The sequence below is a fragment of the Schistocerca piceifrons genome, chromosome 2, assembly GCF_021461385.2.
Source record: "Schistocerca piceifrons isolate TAMUIC-IGC-003096 chromosome 2, iqSchPice1.1, whole genome shotgun sequence".
Lineage (NCBI taxonomy): Eukaryota > Metazoa > Arthropoda > Insecta > Orthoptera > Acrididae > Schistocerca > Schistocerca piceifrons.
In genome coordinates this window covers 144,423,603-144,443,456 of record NC_060139.1, presented here as the reverse complement: position 1 = coordinate 144,443,456, position 19,854 = coordinate 144,423,603, and the positions used below count along the sequence as shown (strand labels likewise).

The 19,854-nt window shown below is 44.1% G+C and overlaps 1 protein-coding gene across 1 annotated transcript in view; it reads right to left on the bottom strand.

Moving 5' to 3' along the window:
- LOC124775204 (monocarboxylate transporter 12-like) overlaps nucleotides 1-19,854 on the bottom strand; it is a 163,890-nt gene that overhangs the window by 18,580 nt on the left and 125,456 nt on the right. The window contains exon 6 of the mRNA XM_047250043.1: nucleotides 1,953-2,127. Coding sequence (XP_047105999.1) covers nucleotides 1,953-2,127 — 175 coding nt within the window. The remainder of the gene's footprint in view (nucleotides 1-1,952; nucleotides 2,128-19,854) is intronic.

The following is a 19,854-nucleotide window of genomic DNA, read 5'->3' as shown; positions in this document are numbered from 1 at the left end:
TGCAGATCTAAATCTCCACTTCCTCTCAGCTCCACCTGTGTAGAGAAACTTCAGTAGATTTGGTCAACCATAGTCGGCTCAGCGTCAGATCAATTCAGATTGCATTGTCCGCATTTTTAGGGCCAGATTACTTGACTCACTTCACTAGTTAAACTGTATCTGCCACCCAGGTTCGTTGTTCAGAGTAGCCTTAAATCACCTGTTATTTGTTTACGGTATTCAGTCATTAACCTGTTTAGCATAATTTAGGTCTGTTTTTGGAAAATAAATATTGTTAGTACACTAAAATTTGCCTATATTCTCTATCATTTACACGACTGGCCATTAAAATTGCTACACCACGAAGATGACGTGCTACGGACGCGAAATTTAATCGACAGGAAGAAGATGCTGTGATATTTAAATGATTAGCTTTTCAGAGCATTCACACAAGGTTGGCGCCGTTGGAGACACCTACAACGTGCAGACATGAGGAAAGTTTCCAAGCGATTTCTTATACACAAACAGCAGTTGACTGGCGTTGCCTGGTGAAACGTTGTTGAGATGCCCAGTAAGGAGGAGAAATGCGTACCATCATGTTTCCGACATTGATAAAGGTCGGATTGTAGCCTATCGCGATTGAGGTTCATCGTATCGCGACATTGCTGCTCGCGTTGGTCGAGATCCAATGATAGTTAGCAGAACATGGAATCGGTGGGTTCAGGAGGGTAGTACGGAACGCCGTACTGGATCCCAATGGCCTCGTGTCACTAGCATTCGAGATGACAGGCATCTTATCCGCATGGCTGTAATGGATCGTGCAGCCACGTCTCGATCCCTGAGTCAACAGATGCGGATATTTGCAGGACAACAACCATCTACACGAACAGTTCGACGACGTTAGCAGCAGCATGGACTATCAGCTTCCAGACTACGGCTGCTGTTACCCTTGACGCTGCGTCACAGACAGGAGCGCCTGCGATGGTGTACTCAACGACGAAGCTGGGTGCACGAATGGCAAAACGTCATTTTTTCGGATGAATCCAGGTTCTGTTTACAGCATCATGATGGTCGCATCCATGTTTGGCGACATCGCGGTGAACGCACATTGGAAGCGTGTATTCGTTATCGCCATACTGGCGTATCACCCAGCATGATGGTATGGGGTGCCATTGGTTACACGTTTCGGTCACCTCTTGTTCGCATTGACGGCACTTTGAACAGTGGACGTTACATTTCAGATGTGTTACGACCCGTGGTGCTACCCTTCATTCGATCCCTTCGAAACCCTACATTTCAGCAGGATAATGCACGACCGCATGTTGCAGGTCCTGTACGGGCCTTTCTGGATACAGAAAATGTTCGACTACTGCCCTGGCCAGCACATTCTCCAGATCTCTCACCAATTGAATACGTCTGGTCAATAGTGGCCGAGCAACTGGCTCGTCACAATACACCAGTCACTACTCTTGATGAACTTTGGTATCGTGTTGAAGCTGCATGGGCAGCTGTACCTGTACACGCCATCCAAGCTCTGTTTGACGTAATGCCCAGGCGTATCAAGGCTATTATTAAGGCGAGAGGTGGTTGTTCTGGGTACTGATTTCTCAGGATCTATGCACCCAAATGTAATCACATGTCAGTTCTACTATTATATATTTGTCAAATGAATACCCGTTTGTCATCTGCATTTCTTCTTAGTGTAGCAATTTTAATGGCCAGTAGTGTAGATTGTCCCATCAGGGTTACCCTTTAAAAGACAGAGATAGGAAAATATCCAACAAATACCGCATGTGCTACTGTGAGACGAAGACTTAGGCACAGGAGAGGAATTCGTGGCGGGCCTCTTCATCCCAGTGAGAAGACTTACGACAAAAAGAAAGTGATACATGCCTGTCAATCTTTTACCCTTTTCACGTCTGTCTTCCTAACCCATAGAAGTGTTACCTGAAGTAGTACTGATGTTGGCTTACCGATGCCCGCCATGGCGGCCTGGCAGAGGTACTGCCTGGAGACGAGGCACTGGTCGCTGGCGCGCACCACCATCAGACCGAAGCCCACGCAGCCCAGAGCCGTGGCGAAGCCCAGGAACGTCTGGAGAAGCACCAGTGCGCTGTCGTCGAGGCCTTCTTGGTACCCTTGTAGTGCCTGAAAACATACACATCCATTGAAAGTGAAACTTGGAAGAGCAGTTGTGCCAAGTGCATAATGTCTTGAGAAAGTGATGTAAGATGACCATCGACAAATGTAAAAAAAAAAAAACGGGTAATAGGATATAGTCGAATTGAATCAGGTGATGCTAAGGGAATTAGATTATGAATTGAGGCAACTGAAAGTAACAAATTAGTTTTGATATTTGACAGCAAAGTAATTGACAATGCGTGGGGTGCAGAGGATATAAAATGTAGACTGAAAATAACAAGAAAAGTGTTCCCAAGAATGAGAAATAAGTTAATGCTGAATACAAATTAAAGTGTTAGGACACCTTTGTGAAGGTATTTGTATGAAGTGGACCGTTGTATGTAAGTGAAGCTTGAGCGATAAAAAGTTGAGATCTTTTGAAATGGGGTTTATAAAAGAATACTGATGATAGATGAGTGGAGCGAATAACTAATGAAAACAGACTTAAGGGAGCAGGGGAGACAAACATTTGTAATACAACTTTACTAAAAGAAAGGAGCACGTGACGTCAGGAAATCTTAAGTTAGTAATGGAAGGAAGTATGGGGTAAATACTGTAGGAGACAAGATCTGAGTATAGAAAGGAAGTTCCAGTGGGGTTAAGTTGCACTAGTTATAAGGTGATGTAGAGATTGGCACATTATAGAATCAGACAGGTCATCGGACTGAAGAGCACAAAAACACGTGTCAAAACAACATTGCAAACATTTAAGTGAATGCTTGAAAACAATAGGGAAGATTCACGAGTGAATCGTTTTATCCATTCTATAGCAATTAGATCGACACTTGACTGTAACAGAATCCACACATCCATGGAAGCGAAATTGTATATACATTTGTGTATAGATTGTGTATAGTTTGGCACTACAGTTAGTAGACGATAGGATGCAGAAAAATTTGCGCTACCAGTCACAATAACAGGTTATTTGTTTGTCACACGACTGGTTTCGGGCTTGCGCCCATCCTCAGGTGTTTATACATTCACGTACATGTTTATATCGCTGGAGATCACTATAATACAAAAAAAAATTATTTGCTGGTGACTAAACAGATACAAGTGGCGATGTCCCACTTGCACCTGTTTAGTCACAAGCAAATATTTTTTTTATTTATACAGTGATCTCCAGCAATATAAACATGTACATGAATGTATAACACCTGAGAATGGGCGCAAGCCCGAAACCGGTCGTGTGACAAATAAATAACCTGTTATTGTGACTGGTGGCGGAAATTTTTCTACACCCTGGAAAGGAACAATCATGGAGTTCAACAGCATCCACTATGGATAAAATTCATAGCATACGATAATCCTGGTGTCGCAGACTGTGTGAAAACCTAACATGGTACTCCTGGCCACGCCCGTAGGTCCGTCTTCTTCACTACTGTGGACACCAGAACTGATGCCAAGAGGCCTTATCTAGCCTACAGAAGATGGACTTGTCAGTCTAAGTGTTATCGAGGGCTAGGATGATACCTTAAGTACTAGTGAGTTCCCCATCAGGGCACAAGGACTAATAAGTTTCCCATCAAGGGACGTATTTTCTAGTACCTGTTGGAAATAAACTTCTGAAAGTTGTGGAAGGGAGCAACACATGACAGAGGAGTGCTATTGGCGAAAGAAGAGGTGAGTCTGCATTCCCAGCTGTGTGGCCTCGAAACGAGCGCCCACTATCCCAGTCCCTGCCCTGACCGCGCCTAACGCATCGAATTCATCTTCTACTGCAGTCTTGATTCGACCTTGACTGCAGTACACTAGGGGCGATGACAGATTAAGGATGGGGCAGGATAAGACAAATATACTTGAATAAGAGTCGACTACAGACTCAGTTCAGTAGGTTTAGTCTGATGAATCAACGAAAATACGTTAATAATGAAACTCAAATGCTTGAACGTTTTAAATAGGCACGGAAATTGGTGACAAAAATTCTCGGATATTACTTGTCAGGGAGACTACGTTCGGCCAATCAAGTAAACAACTTAAATAATCGGAGGAGAGAAACAAATGTAGGAAATAAAAATTGCAACTGAGGGTGAGCGAGAGACACTGTCCACTGAAGGGATGTGGCCGCATAAAATGGCAGATTGCAGATTATCTTAATTATCTTAGTGCGGGGAGGGGAGGGGGTGGAGCGCATGTAGGCGTCAGCGGTCTGAAGGCGATCGTAATTACGAATTGTCATCATCATTGCGGATGAATTGATTTTTCGCAGCTAGCCACCAATAAGACCGGTGATTGCTTCTCCGACAAACGGCATTCTATTATCGACCGTTTGGTGCTTTAGCGCTTAGTTAAATGGTACCAATATGGTATCTAAATGGTAGGACCATTTGTTTGGGCACTTACTATACCAGCCACCGAAACCACATCTTGACTTCAAGAGAAGGACCAGTGAGGCAGAGCTCTTGCTGTGGCGACTGTTTAAAAGCTCATATAACGACAGGTAGCGCAGAGGGCAAACGAGAGCAAACGAAAACTCATTCCCATATTTGGTTGTACAATTCTGCTTATTCATTTTCCACATCTAAACTCGAGAGTGGAGAATTTTCATAGCCAACTAAAAACTGCGTATGAAGATAGCATTGGGCACGCTGCTTAGTTTGGTTGCAAGAAACTCACTTCTTCTAACAGCCAGAACCACTTTTCCAGAATTTCTCTGGTGTATTCATACGCGAAGGGTCATTCAGACTTAGCACAAAGAGTTTCTCTACAACGGTAAATTCCATATTAGTGAAAATTAGTACTTTCTAAACTAACTGCAATTTTGGGCACCGGAGCATCATTACTGTCTATTTGGCATCTCGTACGTGTTCGCGGCACATACAAAATCAATAACCAAATTAAAGTCAAAATTCATTATTTCATAAAGGACTATCACTGATAGCCTGAAAGGCTTGTAGTTTCTAATTAACCGCATTATGATATGGCGATAATAGTGTGCCATTAGTGGAGATTGTGCCATCACACAGAAAATCACCAATAAACGTGCCTGCATTTTGCTCGTGCGGTTCACTGGCTGCAAAGCCTAAATATTAAAGCGTTATCGTCATGATGCTTGTAACTAGCGAAACAGAGCAGCCGGCAAGCAGTGGTTGTTCCCGACAGAGCGTACTGGCGCAATGGTTAGCCCACTGGACTCCCATTCAGGAGGACGACTGTTCAAACCCACGTCCAGCCAACCTGGTTTAGGTTTCCCGCGATTTCCATGGGCACAGCCGCTTTCCTTCTCACTCCTACCCTAATCGGAGCTTGTGCTCCGTCTCTAATGACCTCGTTGTCGACGGGACATTAAACACTAATCTCCTCCTCCTCCGGTTGTACGTGTATATGGCAAATAAAATTAGGTCTGGAATGGATGGTGATTTAAGCGTTTAATATTTTTGAAGATGAGAGTTAGTGATCCGCCCTGATCAACTAAGTTATTTGTATTATACAGAACTACCGTAACAAACGGAACTGCGTTTTTGTATGTGGTTGTATAGTTCTGTTTACTCACTCTCGAGTCATATAGGCGAGTATGGCAAATAAGTGAGCCTATGGCTGTGAAGCTGGACGGAGCATCATATCAGATTGTGTGAGCATTAGTTACTTAAAGAAGTGATGTTAAGCATTACAACTGTTAAACATCACATTTGCATCCACAGATGATTCGAGTCCGGTTTTTATGTATCTCCTGGTTCACAAGAAACTGTTATCCTCCTCATTCTTTGTGGAGGTCTCGGGTATATGTTGTTGGAAAACAACTGAAGGCTGTGTACCGAGTGTGGGCGGTGTACATTGCAGGTTACTGTGAACATGCACCGGAATGTTAGTTTCAGCGTTCTCGGTGACTAAGAGTTATCCTGAATAAAATGTTCTAGGGTTTCCACCCGCGTCAATTGCTTAAAACTACACTAGCTTTCGGCCAAGCACTCCTTGGCCATTGTCAAGTGTTATGACTGCCAGTGAACTGTTGGTGCGCCCTTATATTCGCTAGCTGCCGGCTGTGACATCACTGGTGCCCGTGAAATTGCCATATATGGCTATGTTTTGAGTCGGCGTTCGATGCGCCCTCTTCAACTGCGCGATCGCTGGAGCTCACGCAACGCTGAGCTGCAAGCCAGCGTCTCTATTCAGGGTGTTTGCGGTAATTTTTATTTCAATAGCTTCCTTTATTAAACTGTCCCAGAAGCCGTTAGTGCGAGCCACGACAGAGGTATCGTCAAATTTTATGTGGTGACCGTTTTCTAACGCATGCTCAGCTAACGCAGATTTCTCTGGATAGCGTAGGCGATAATACCTCTCATGTTCTTTCCTGCGTTGTTCCACAGTGCGCACTGTTTGTCCGATGTACTTCTGGCAACACTCACAAGGTATTTCGTAGACTCCAGATGTTCTGAGACATACTGCGTCTTTAACTGGTCTCAGTAATTGACGAATTTTCGTTGGAGGCCCTAAGATTGATTTGATCTTGTGTCTTTTCCACAGGCGGTTTATGTTGCCCGACACAGAGTCACAGAATGGCAGCAAAGCAAGTTTCTTTTCCTCCTTTTCGTCGGTGGTCTTATTCTTATATCTCCCAGAAATCACTTCTTTCACTTGATGGGCGCTGTAGCCGTTATTTCTGAAAACCTTGTGTAGGTGGCTCAGTTCATGGGGCAGGTTATCTTCGTCTGATATTACTCTTGCACGATGCACCAATGTTTGTAATACTGTACGCTTCTGTGCTGGATGATGATGGCTGGTGGCGTGCAGGTACGGGTCTGTGTGGGTGGGTTTTCTGTAGGCCCTGTGGCCAAGGCACCCATTTCGTTTACGGTGGACAAGGACGTCGAGGAAGTGCAATGCATTATCTTTTTCCAGCTCCGTGGTGAACTGGATATTACTGTTGATGCCATTGAGGTGTTCCAAAAACTTGTCTAGTATCTCGCGTCCGTGTGGCCAAATGACGAACGTGTCGTCAACGTACCGAAAGAAGCACTTCGGCTTCAATGGCGCAGTATCTATGGCAATATCCTCAAAAAATAATAAAGGAAGCTATTGAAATAAAAATTACCGCAAACACCCTGAATATAGACGGTGGCTTGCAGCTCAGCGTTGCGTGGGGTCCAGCGATCGCGCGGTTGAAAAGGACACATCGAACGCCGACTCAAAATATGCCCATATATGGCAATGTCATGGGCACCAGTGACGTCACAGCCGGCAGTTACCGTATATAAGGGCGCACCAACAGCCCACTGGCAGTCATACCACTTGACAATGGCCAAGGAGTGCTTGGCCGAAAGCTCGGTAGTTTTAAGCAATTGAGGCGGTTGGAAACCCGAGAACATTTTATTCAATGTTATCGCCGCGAGACTCTGCATTCATACAAGAGTTACCCTTTCCCATACGTCTTCATGATGAGTATGTTGTGGACTCAACCGTCTTCCAAGAGCATAACCGCCGTCTTCATAGCCATGTAAGTATACGTTCCTGGTTCGACGACCACTCACGCAACCTGTCACACCTCGGAAGCCCCACTACAGCACACGATCCTGTGGAGACTGTCTGCGGTTATTTGAAGCAGAGGATGAAACGTAACAACCCACATCTCCGCAATTTGGCTGTTATACAGGATTTAATCCTCAGTGTGAGGCTTCACTTGGTGTGCCACGCCTGAATAAACTTCAATTCGCCGAACAGAGGCAATTTCCAGGGATATATACTGTCCTAGTCGATGTTAATGTGACGTCTCTATGGGGTGACTACTTTTCCATCTGCTGCATTCGTATTTGCTACTTGTCCAACACCTGGATCATCAGTGATTTCTATGTCATCTGCTACAGAATCTGATGTTTGAGTTTGGCGACTACAAAATAAATTTAATCTGAATGAATTAACGGAAAGGCAGTGATGGTAACGCGAAATAAATCTTGTGTATAAAGAGAAGTGAATTTCCTTTATTTAATCTTCAGTGATTCTTAGTGAGAATATATATACAACCAGAGTAGTAACTAGCTGTTGTTGTTTCTGTGTGCTGTGTGCAGGTACCCGAAACCATATACCAGCCTATAGTGTGCACTAGTGTTTCAACTCTGCAATCTTAGCAACAACTGAAATGCTTCAAATTCCCAATGGTTCAGTTACGTTCCTTCCAATCTTCACTGAGGGTCGACTTCAATGGTGCGGGTCTTATATTTACGGAAGAGGGAATGCCTGACAGAGATTCACTTCAGTACACCTCCATTGGTATGACCAACTGAAGTTGAAGTTCGGCTAACCAGATTTTCCGTTTCAATAATTTCTGTTAGTCGCTTTAGGCGAATGCCGTGACGATTTCATTGAAAGGATACAGTCGAAGTTCTTCCTCAATCCGAACTTGTGCTCCACCTCTGACTTCGTCGTCGAGAGGAGATTAAGCCCTGATCTTACACTTTAGTCGCAGTTCTGTTGATCGCATTGGGAGGAATCCAATAGCAACGGTTTATCGGATTCGACTCCTATGAGTCATCATCAGAACCTAAGTCTTGTTACAATAGTAACATGCCGAAGAGTCATCTAGCGTCCAACCTAGTCACTTGACATCAATTTAGATGGGGACCTGGAAAAGTCTCAGTGTCTCACAGGCCTTAGAACTATGTTTTCGAGCGGATCGTTGCGTACTGCTCTTCGAAACTTTCGTGTGTGCCGTATTTAAGGCATCGCGCGTGATTTCCATTCATTGTATTCTCTAATACCGTGTGGGGTTTTGTTTTCTCAACCGGTGATTTGGAATTAGTCACATTAACAGCCAGTAAAGACGAACTATACTTTTGTTTCGCATAGTGCTACATAATAAGTTCTGGTCAGTAAATAATAGAGTTTTACGAAATCAAGGCTAATTAGTTATTTTAGAACCAGTTTGTGCTATCGTAAAATTATACAGTCTGTACAAACTATTATTGGAGGACTTTCAACTCCTTGTAATTATGTATAATTAATGAATAAATTACATTCAAAGAATTTGTACTGTGTTGCCTGTGCTTACAAGTCTTATGATATTGCTTTTAGAGTACATCTCATGAAGATTTTCCAGGTACATGCATCTGCTAATGAAAAGAGGGATAAGTGTGTCTTTGGCCTAATCCTAGCCCACCCGGTTAGCCGTTCGATCTAAAGCAATGCTTTCCGGGCGGGAAGGTGTGCCGGTCCCCGGCACGAATCCGCCCGGCGGATTAGTGTCGAGCTCTGGTGTGCCAGCTAGTCTGTGGATGGTTTTTAAGGCGGTTTTCCATCTGCCACGGCGAATGCAGGCTGGTTCCCCTTATTCCGCCTGAGTTACACTATGTCGGCGATTGCTGCGCAAACACTTTCTCCACGTACGCGTACACCATACTTATTCTACCACGCAAACACAGGGCTTGCACTCGTCTGAGGGGGGTGGGGATGGGGGCGGGAGCACTGTGGGCAGAACTTCATAATAACCCTGGGTTCGGTGTGGCGCGGTGGTGGGGTGAGTGGACTACTGTAATCTGTTGTGGGGTTGTGAACCACTACTGAGGGCTACGGCGGCGACAAAGCCTCTCCGTCGTTCATAGGCCCCCAGTTCCATACAATACAATACGTCTAGTACTACAATCTCAGTGACTATTCCTATAAAGCTAAGGATCACACATGTTAACCCAGCAAAATACAGTATGAGAACAGGGTCCGTCAATAATATCTTCCTTTTTCAAAAAGTAATAACATACAAACAAACATACAGAGAAAATTAATTTAATTGTCAACAACACTAGCTGGGTTTTAAATTTATAATTTCAGTCGTCGACACATTGACGAAGCCTTTCCCGGACGTTTTCCAACGTTGTTTGTACATTTTAGCCTTACAGTGTCCTCAAAGACAAACATTACAAGGGGATAAATCTGATGACTCTCGTGGCAAGGTGATGTATCCTCACTGATGTATCCTCACGAAGAGACGGCTACGAAACATCTCTCTCAAAATTTCTAGTGGTGCATGTGAAGATATCTGTGCGGGATTCTTTTTACACTCCTATCAGACAGTCCCAAGGCAGATGCATCCCTAAGTGCTGAAGCTTTTATGATTGCTGAACGGACGCTCTCATACGTGCCACATTTTCCGGCGTTGTTACTGTCTGAAATGGGCAGGTAGATTTTCTTTTCTGTGCAGAACCTGATGCTTTGAAATCTGATACCCCATATCGAATGGATTTTTCGTCAGGAACAGAATCATGTCGCTCAAGTCCGAACCGAATGTGAAATGTTAGCTGACTAGTAATCACAGAACAACCATTACGAAGACTATGTTCGTTCACAAAAGAAGCACGATGCTCAACTGGTCTGGGTACTGCACGTATCGAAAATCTCAGGTATACCGCTACCGATTGATACTCCCTCGACGTCAGTATGCGCACCACAGCCCACTCAGCGGCATCTCCAAATATGCGAGGTCTTTTGCCAGACCTTGTACAAGATGGGTTGATTTCAAGTGGCCCAATATAAGCATTCGATGCGTTACGTTTGCAAAAGACACTGGTTATAAAGATGGAAGCACTGAAAGTAGTAAGCTGTCAAAAGTGAAGTCCTTGGAATACAGTCAGATGTGAATATAACAGTACATAGCGCTGAAGAATAAAAGTCCTCTGACCACATGCCGTGTTTTCTTTGTGTGCTGGAGGCTGTGTGATCGAAACAACGTACTGCAGGCAGCAGAATGGTCCGGTAATCATGTCGGGAACAAACCGGGATGGTGTTATATGTGCGATCAAGCAGACGGAAATTGTCAAGATGCAGCACAGCTATACTAAAACAAATACCCTCACAGACACTGACAACGTCATCCAACATTTCATGTCCTTTTTGGGATTGTGTGTGAGCATGGTTCCTTTTAGACAGACGAATGCCGACCGCGGTGGCAGAGCGGTTCTAGGCGCTTCAGACCGGAACCGCGCGACTGCTAGGGTCGCAGCTTCGAATAATGTCTAGGGCATTGACGTGTGTGATGTCCTTAGGTTAGTTAGGTTTAAGTAGTTCTACGTTCTAGGGGACTGATGACCTCAGATGTTAAGTCCCATAGTGCTTAGAACCATTTGAACCAGACAGACGAATGCGCAGGAAGGCGGTGGACTCTACGAACATTACAGCTGGGGGACCGGGTTCTACAGGATATTGTGACGAACCCTAGTACAAGGTAAAGTGACGAGCCAACATGCTGTAGGCCAAAGTACGATTATGTGTATCCTGCACGACAACCGCTACTATCCAACTGCAACGAGCTCAAAGACTATCAGCAACGGGTTTCCCTCTACGGAAAGCATTTTGTCCATGATTTTTGCACTGTTACGTACGAAATAATACGGCATCCCATAATGCGACGAGTGTATGCGTGCACTACATCCCCTGGATACCACATTGAACATCTTTTGCGACGCCGATGCGATGCAGGTCTGTACTGCGTTCCAGAATGATTTGTTGTCGTTACACGCACACCGCCCATTTCCGGACACATGGTCATACGACATTTTCTTTTTACAATTTCTAGTCAAGAATCCGTTCCTGCAGCTTGTCGGTTTCACTAAGGTTCACCCTGTAGATCGAGTGCTCCGGTTTAACAGTGTCGAATGTTTCCAGAATGAGATTTTCACACTGCAGCTGAGTGTGTACTGATATGAAACTTCCTACCTGGAGAGCTTCTGTGAAGTTTCAAAAGGAGGAGACGAGGTACTGGTAGAAATAAAGCTGTGAGGAAGAGTCGTGAGTCGTGCTTGGGTAGCTCAATCGGCTGCCTACACGGTAGCTCAGCAAGTTCGGTCAGAGAGCTGGCCTCTGAATTAAAAAACTGAGTGAAACAAAGGATCAACAACGAACTTCACTGGGTGTCATGTGACGTCCGCTACGACCAAATACGATGAACAATAAAGAACAAAAATACAAAAAGAAAAAAAAGTCGGCAGAGCCACTGACCGCTAAAGACAAAGGTCCCGAGTTCGAGTCTCGAGCCGGCACACGGTTTTAATGTACCAGGAAGTTTCAGTGTCGAATTTAATCAAAACTGATATGGTGCGCGCCGCTATCGTGTGATCTTGTTTAGAGCGCGCGCTATAATCGATTATAGTTCGCTGTTCTGGTGCGGGTGGCGCTCCGGTGGTGATTTGCTATTACGTCGCTGGCGTGTGTTTGCGGTGGCCGACGGAAAGCGAGAGGGTAGTCGGTTTCCGGGTATTGCACGGAACGTGATGTTCGCTCTGCCTGACCTGCTGGTGACGAGCGCTAAGGTTGTTGTGCCTCGAATATGAGCAGAGTGGTCTGGGGCGGAGGCGAATCGCCGCTGTGCTGGCCATGCGGTGGTGATAAATTGGAGTCGGCGTACTTGTTCTGCCTGCCTGTCTGATGTGGTGGTCCGATGGGGTCCTGTGATACTCTGGCCCGTAGACAACTAGTTGCTGAATTTTGGAGTCGTCTGCCAGGTTAGGGTGTGGGCCCGGTTGGCTCGTCAGATTTTCCGCTGGAAGCTCCAGCAGCGGTTTCTGAACTTCATTCTGATATGGGACGGCATTGTTGGAAGTTTTTGCTGTGTGTGTGTGGCACGTTACGGTATTTGTTGGTATTAATTTATTTGCTCAACTGAGTGGGTCGTTGCCCACCTGGTCCGCTCAGCGTTACCTTTGGTGGTGCCTGTTTGTTCCTTTTTGAAGGAATTCACGTAGGTGGTTCCTATTACCTGCCCGGAGTGGCGTTCATGTATGGTATGGTATATTTGGCATTTGATGTGTTAGGTAAAGTCTGCCTAAGAAAGGCGGTTTTGGACAGTATATGTATAGTGAATTACTGTTGCTTGGTATATGTGGTCTTCTGGGACCTGAACAACACGATCTCGTCAATTTGGTTTGTGTAACAGCATTTAGTGGTATGTTGTATATTTTTATCTCACTCTATTATTAGTAACTTGGTGGAATAGTCGCGTTTGGTGTCGTTAAGGCACTCCTAAGACTGTGGTTTGACTAATCATGTGCGCTTGGCTTTTATTGTTTTGTTTTAAGAAGCGAGAATTGTTCATTAAGATTTTTGTGTGTTGGCCTCCGGCACTTATTAAGAGCGCCCGAGTTACCGGCGCCGTGGTTATCATGTGCTGTCGGGATGTTATATTGTTATTTGATTTTTGAATTTTATCTTGTGTTGATATTATCTGTCGTGTATTACAGAACAACCAAGATGCGTAAGTGATGGGCAGTTGTGGGAGGCATGTCGGGGAGCTCTCAGCGGTTTATTTCGGGGACCGTTTTTAGTGGGAAGGCACCGAAGTGTTGAGAGCTCGCTCGTCTGTGATTTCGTTGGGAGCTGCCCTTGCCCTTTGGTTGTATCAAATTATTATTTTGTTATTATATTTATTGGTTGTGTGTGGCGCTTCTTTGATTTTATGAAGCCAAGTGCCATTATCTTTCTCAAAATTTTTTTATATAAATGATTTTAAATTTTAATGCCAAGTTAACTTAGTATTGGATCTTGGTCTGTGGAGTAAAAGCTTTGTAATTTATTCTTGCAGAAGAAATTTCTCTTATTTCATGGTGCCAAGTTGCCATTATTGTTATTTTTTTAAGTTCATTACTCTTAATGTATTCCGATTTTATGATGCCAAGTGTCATTATCATTCTTAACGGTTTATGTAAATGATCTTAAATTGTATTGCCAAGCTGTTATCGGTTTTGGTCTCTTGGGTAAACTCTAAAAGCACTATTGTAAAAGGTTCTTTGATTTAATGGTGGCAAGCTGCCGTTACTGTTTCTAAAGCTCATTCTTTTAACTATTTGTTAAGTTCTTTGAGTTAGATGAATTTGTTGTTACTTAAAAGAGTTTAGCGTTGGCAATTTAATAAATTGTGTACAGAGCCTGCTGTTTGGATATTATTGGGTGGAAATCCTTGGATAGTTGTCCTATAAGAACACACATTCCAAAAATCTTGCTAAATTGTTGGCTGAGACTTTGAGTTTGTGTGAAAGGCATACTTGGGTGACTTATTTGGAAAATTACTCCCTGCAAACGACTGCAGTTTCCTCTGACTGAAACTTTGAATTTGGTAAGGCAGGTAAATTATATGGATGCGTGGTGTCTGTTACGGACACAAGCACGTCCGACCTCCTGCGGGAATCTCAAAGTAAAGTAGCGAACATGGAGGAAATGGACAGGAGCTGCGAATAGGTGCCGCTCTGTGGGAGTGTGGGTTGGCGGTGAGGCGTGTCGAGATTGTCCGTGCAGTTACGATATCACTGGGTCTCGGACGGCTCGGTGATTAAAGTACCTGCCTCCACCAACTTCAATTTATATGTAATGAAGAAAAACACCGAGTAACCAGGCTGTTCCAAATCCGCCCCACAACGCACGGGCGCTTACGGGTGCCCGAGAGCTCGCCTGCGGCTAGGCACAGATTATATAGGATATCGACCATAAGGTGCTATTACAAGAGCATGTGTGAGCCTGCCCGCGGTCGGTCGCTCGGTCAGTTTAGTACAATCGGTGGGTTACGGCAGAGCTGCAAGCCTGTCCACATAGCTGTTTGGCCAGACCGCCCATCATATACCGTGGGCACCCGTCCGCGGGCCACCGGGCGGGCACACGCACGGAAACAGCCTAGCCTACGCTGTAGATGTTCGCCGTAGACTTACATCTACATCTGCATCTACGTATATACTCCGCTACCCACCAAGAGGTGTGTGGCAGAGGGCACAATTCGCACCAGAGTCATATTTTGACCCCTCTGTTCCACTCGCGGATCGCGCGAGGGTAAAACGACTGTCTGAACGCCTCAGTACGAGCTCTTATTTCCCTTATCTTTGGGGAGCGAAAGGCTATTTACAAATTGTACAGAAACCAGATGGCAGTTATAAGAGTCGAGGGATATGAAAGGGAAGCAGTGGTTGGGAAGGGAGTGAGACAGGGTTGTAGCCTCTCCCCGATGTTATTCAATCTGCATATATGTTTCATTCCATACATGGCTACACTCCATACAAATACTTTCAGAAACGACTTCCTGACATTTAAATCTATACTTCAATCTACACTTAAATCTATACTCGATGTTAACCAATTTTTCTTCTTCAGAAACGCTTTCCTTGCCATTGCCAGTCTACATTTTATATCCTCTCTACTTCGACCATCGTCAGTTATTTTACTCCCCAAATAGCAAAACTCCTTTACTACTTTAAGTGTCTCATTTCCTAGTCTAATTCCCTCAGCATCACCCGACTTAATTCGACTACGTTCCATTACCCTCGTTTTGCTTTTGTTGATGTTCATTTTATATCCTCCTTTTGAGACACTGTCCATTCCGTTCAACTGCTCTTGCAAGTCCTTTGCTGTCTCTGACAGAATTACAATGTCATCGGCGAACCTTAAAGTTTTTATTTCTTCTCCATGGATTTTAACACCTACTCCGAACTTTTCTTTTGTTTCCTTCACTGCTTGCTCAATATACAGATTGAATAACATCGGGGAGAGACTACAACCCTGTCTCACTCCCTTCCCAACCACTGCTTCCCTTTCATACCCCTCGACTCTTATAACTGCCATCTGGTTTCTGTACAATCTGTAAATAGCATTTCGCTCCCTGTCAACATTGTCAAAAGCTTTCTCTAAGTCTACAAATGCTAGAAACATAGGTTTGCCTTTCCTTAATGTTTCTTTTAAGGTAAGTCGTAGGGTCAGTATTGCCTTACGTGTTCCAACATTTCTACGGAATCCAAACTGATCTTCCCCGAGGTCGGCTTCTATCAGTTTTTCCATTCGTCTGTAAAGAATTCGCTTTAGTATTTTGCAGCTGTGACTTATTAAACTAATGGTTCGGTAATTTTCACATCTGTCAACACCTGCTTTCTTTCGGATTGGAATGATTATATTCTTCTTGAAGTCTGAGGGTATTTGGCCTGTCTCATACATCTTGCTCACCAGATGGTAGAGTTTTGTCAGGACTGGTTCTCCCAAGGCTGTCAGTAGTTCCAATGGAAAGCTGTCTACTCCGGGGGCCTTATTTCGACTCAGGTCTTTCAGTACTCTGTCAAACTCTTCACGCAGTGTCATATCTCCCATTTAATCTTCATCTACATCCTCTTCCATTTCCATAATATTGTCCTCAGTTACGTCGCCCTTGTATAGGCCTACTCCTTCCCCCTTTCTGCTTTCCCTTCTTTGCTTAGAACTGGGTTTCCATCAAAGCTCTTGATATTCATGCAAGTGGTTCTCCTTTCTCCAAAGGTCTCTTCAATTTTCCTGTAAGCAGTGCCTATTTTACCCCAAGTGAGATTAGCCTCTGCATCCTTACATTTGTCCTCTAGACATCCCTGCTTAGCGATTTTGCACTTCCTGTCTATCTCATTTTTGAGACGTTTGTATTCGCTTTCGCCTGCTTCATTTACTGCACTTTTTTCTCCTTTCATCAGCTAAATTCAATACCTCTTCTGTCACCCAAGGATTTCTATTAGCACACGTCTTTTTACCTACTTGATCCTCTGTTGCCTTTAGTATTTCATCTCTCAGAGCTACCCATTTTTCTTCTATTGTATTTCTTTCCCCCATTCTTGTCAATGGTTCCCTAATGCTCTCCCTGAAACTCTCTAAATCCTCTCGTTCTCTCAGTTTATCCAGGTCCCATCTCCATAAATTCCTACCTTTTTGCAGTTTCTTCAGTTTTAATCTACAGTTAATAACCAATAGATTGTGGTCAGAGTCCACATCTGCCCCTAGAAATGTCTTACAATTTAAAACCTGGTTCCTAAATCTCTGTCCTACCATTATATAATCTACCTGATACCTTTTAGTATCTCCAGGGTTCTTCCAAGTATACAACCTCCTTTCATGATTCTTGAACCAAGTGTTAGCTATGATTAAGTTATGCTCTGCGCAAAATTCTAGAGACGATTTCTTCTTTCATTTCTTAGCCCCAATCCATATTCACCCACTATGTTTCCATCTCTCCCTTTTCCTACTGTCGAATTCCAATCACCCATGACTATTACATTTTCGTCTCCCTTCACTACCTGAATAATTTCTTTTATCTCATCACACATTTCATCAATTTCTTCGTCATCTACAGAGCTAGTTGGCATATAAACTTGTACTACTGTAGTAGGCGTCGGCTTTGTCTATCTTGGCCACAATAATGCGTTCACTATGCTGTTTGTAGTAGCTTACCCGTACTCCTATTTTTTTATTCATTATTAAACCTACACCTGCATTACCGCTATTTGCTTTTGTATTTATAACCCTGTATTCACGTGACCAAAAGTCTTGTTCCTCCTGCCACCTCTCGTGGTCTTGCGGTAGCGTTCTCGCTTCCCACGCACGGTTTCCCGGGTTCGATTCCCGGCGGGGTCAGGGATTTTCTCTGCCTCGTGATGGCTGGGTGTTGTGTGCTATCCTTAGATTAGTTAGGTTTAAGTAGTTCTAGAGGACTGATGACCATAGATGTTAAGTCCCATAGTGCTCAGAGCCATTTGAACCATTTGAACCTCCTGCCACCGAACTTCACTAATTCCCACTATATCTAACTTTAACCTATCCATTTCCCTTTTTAAATTTTCTAACCTACCTGCCCGATTATGGGATCTGACATTCCACGCTCCGATCCGTAGAATGCCAGTTTTCTTTCTCGTGATAACGATGTCCTCCTGAGTAGTCCCTGCCCGGAGATCCGAATGAGGGACGATTTTACCTCCGGTATATTTTATCAAAGAGGACGCCATCATCATTTAATCATACCGTAAAGCTGCATGCCCTCGGGAAAAATTACGGCTGTAGTTTCCCCTTGCCTTCAGCCGTTCGCAGTACCAGAACAGCAAAGCCATTTTGGATAGTGTTACAAGGCCAGATCAGTCAATCATCCAGAATGTTGCCCCTGCAATTACTGAAAAGGCTGCTGCCCCTCTTCAGGAACCACACGCGTGTCTGGCCTTTCAAAAGATACCCCTCCGTTGTGGTTACACCTACGGTATCGTTGAGGCACGCAAGCCTCCCCACCAACGGCAAGATCCATGGTTCATAGGGGGAGGAGATCGTATATGTAAATCGTGAAAAGGAGAGGACCTATTACGCTACCCTGGGGCACACCTGAAGTTATTCTTGTTTCTGTTGAAGTTACCCCGTTCAGGACGACATACTGCTCCCCGTCTGTTAGAAAACTTTCTATCCAACCGCATATGTCATTGGATAGACCGTAAGCGCGCACTTTTTGTAGCAAGCGACAGTGCGGAACTGAGTCGAACGCCTTTCGAAAGTCGAGAAAAATGGCATCACCCTGGGAGCCGGTATCTAGAGCCTGTTGTATATCATGCACAAAGAGGGCCAGCTATGTTTCGCATGACCGCTGTTTCCTAAAACCGTGCTGGTTTCTGCAGATGAGCTACTCAGCGTCTGTTGTTGTTGTGGTCTTCAGTTCTGAGACTGGTTTGATGCAGCTCTCCATGCTACTCTATCCTGTGCAAGCTTCTTCATCTCCCAGTACCTACTGCAGCCCACATCCTTCTGAATCTGCTTAGTATATTCATCTCTTGGTCTCCCTCTATGATTTTTACCCTCCACACTGCCCTCCAGTACTAAATTGGTGATCCCTTGATGCCTCGGAACATGTCCTACCAACCGATCCCTTCTTATAGTCAAGTTGCGCCACAAACTCCTCTTCTCCCCAATCCTATTCAATACCTCCTCATTAGTTATGTGATCCATCCATCTAATCTTCAGCATTCTTCTGTAGCACCACATTTCGAAAGCTTCTATTCTCTTCTTGGCCAAAATATTTATCGTCCATGTTCCACTTCCATACATGGCTACACTCCATACAAATACTTTCAGAAACGACTTCCTGACACTTAAATCAATACTCGATGTTAACAAATTTCTCTTCTTCAGAAATGCTTTCCTTGCCATTGCCAGTCTACATTTTATATCCTCTCTATTTCGACCGTCATGAGTTAATTAGCTCCCAAATTAGCAAAACTCCTTTACTATTTTAAGTGTCTCATTTCCTAATCCATTTCCCTCAGCATCATCCGACTTAATTGGAGTACATTCCATTATCCTCGTTTTGCTTTTGTTGATGTACATCTTGTACCTCAAAGTTATTATTTCTTCTCTATGGATTTTAATGCCTACTCCGAATTTTTCTTTTGTTTCCTTTACTGCTTGCTCAATATACAGATTTAATAGCATAGGGGAGTGACTACAATCCTGTCTCACTCCCTTCCCAACCACTGCTTCCCTTTCAGGTCCCTCGACCCTTATAACTGCCATCTGCTTTCTGTACAAATTGTAAATAGCCTTTCGTTCCCTTGTTTTGACCCCTGCCACCTTCAGAATTTGGAAGAGAGTATTCCAGTCAACATTGTCAAAAGCTCTCTCTACGTCTACAAATGCTAGAAATGTAGGTTTGCCTTTCCTCAATCTTTCTTCCAAGATAAGACGTAGGGTCAGTATTGCCTCACGTGTTCCAACATTTCTACGGAATCCAAACTGATCTTCCCCGAGGTTGGCTTCTACCAGTTTTTTTCCATTCGTCTGTAAAGAATTCGTCTTAGTATTTTGCAGCTGTGACTTATTAACCCATTAGCACCTGAATTAATATTTTTCGTGATATTTTTAAAAAAATTGCGTTTTTATGTCTGTAAAAGGCATAAATTACATAACAATTTCGACGAAAGTCATTACCCCCATTAGCGAGATATTTGATTTTGCCATACGGCTACGCTAGGCGCTTTC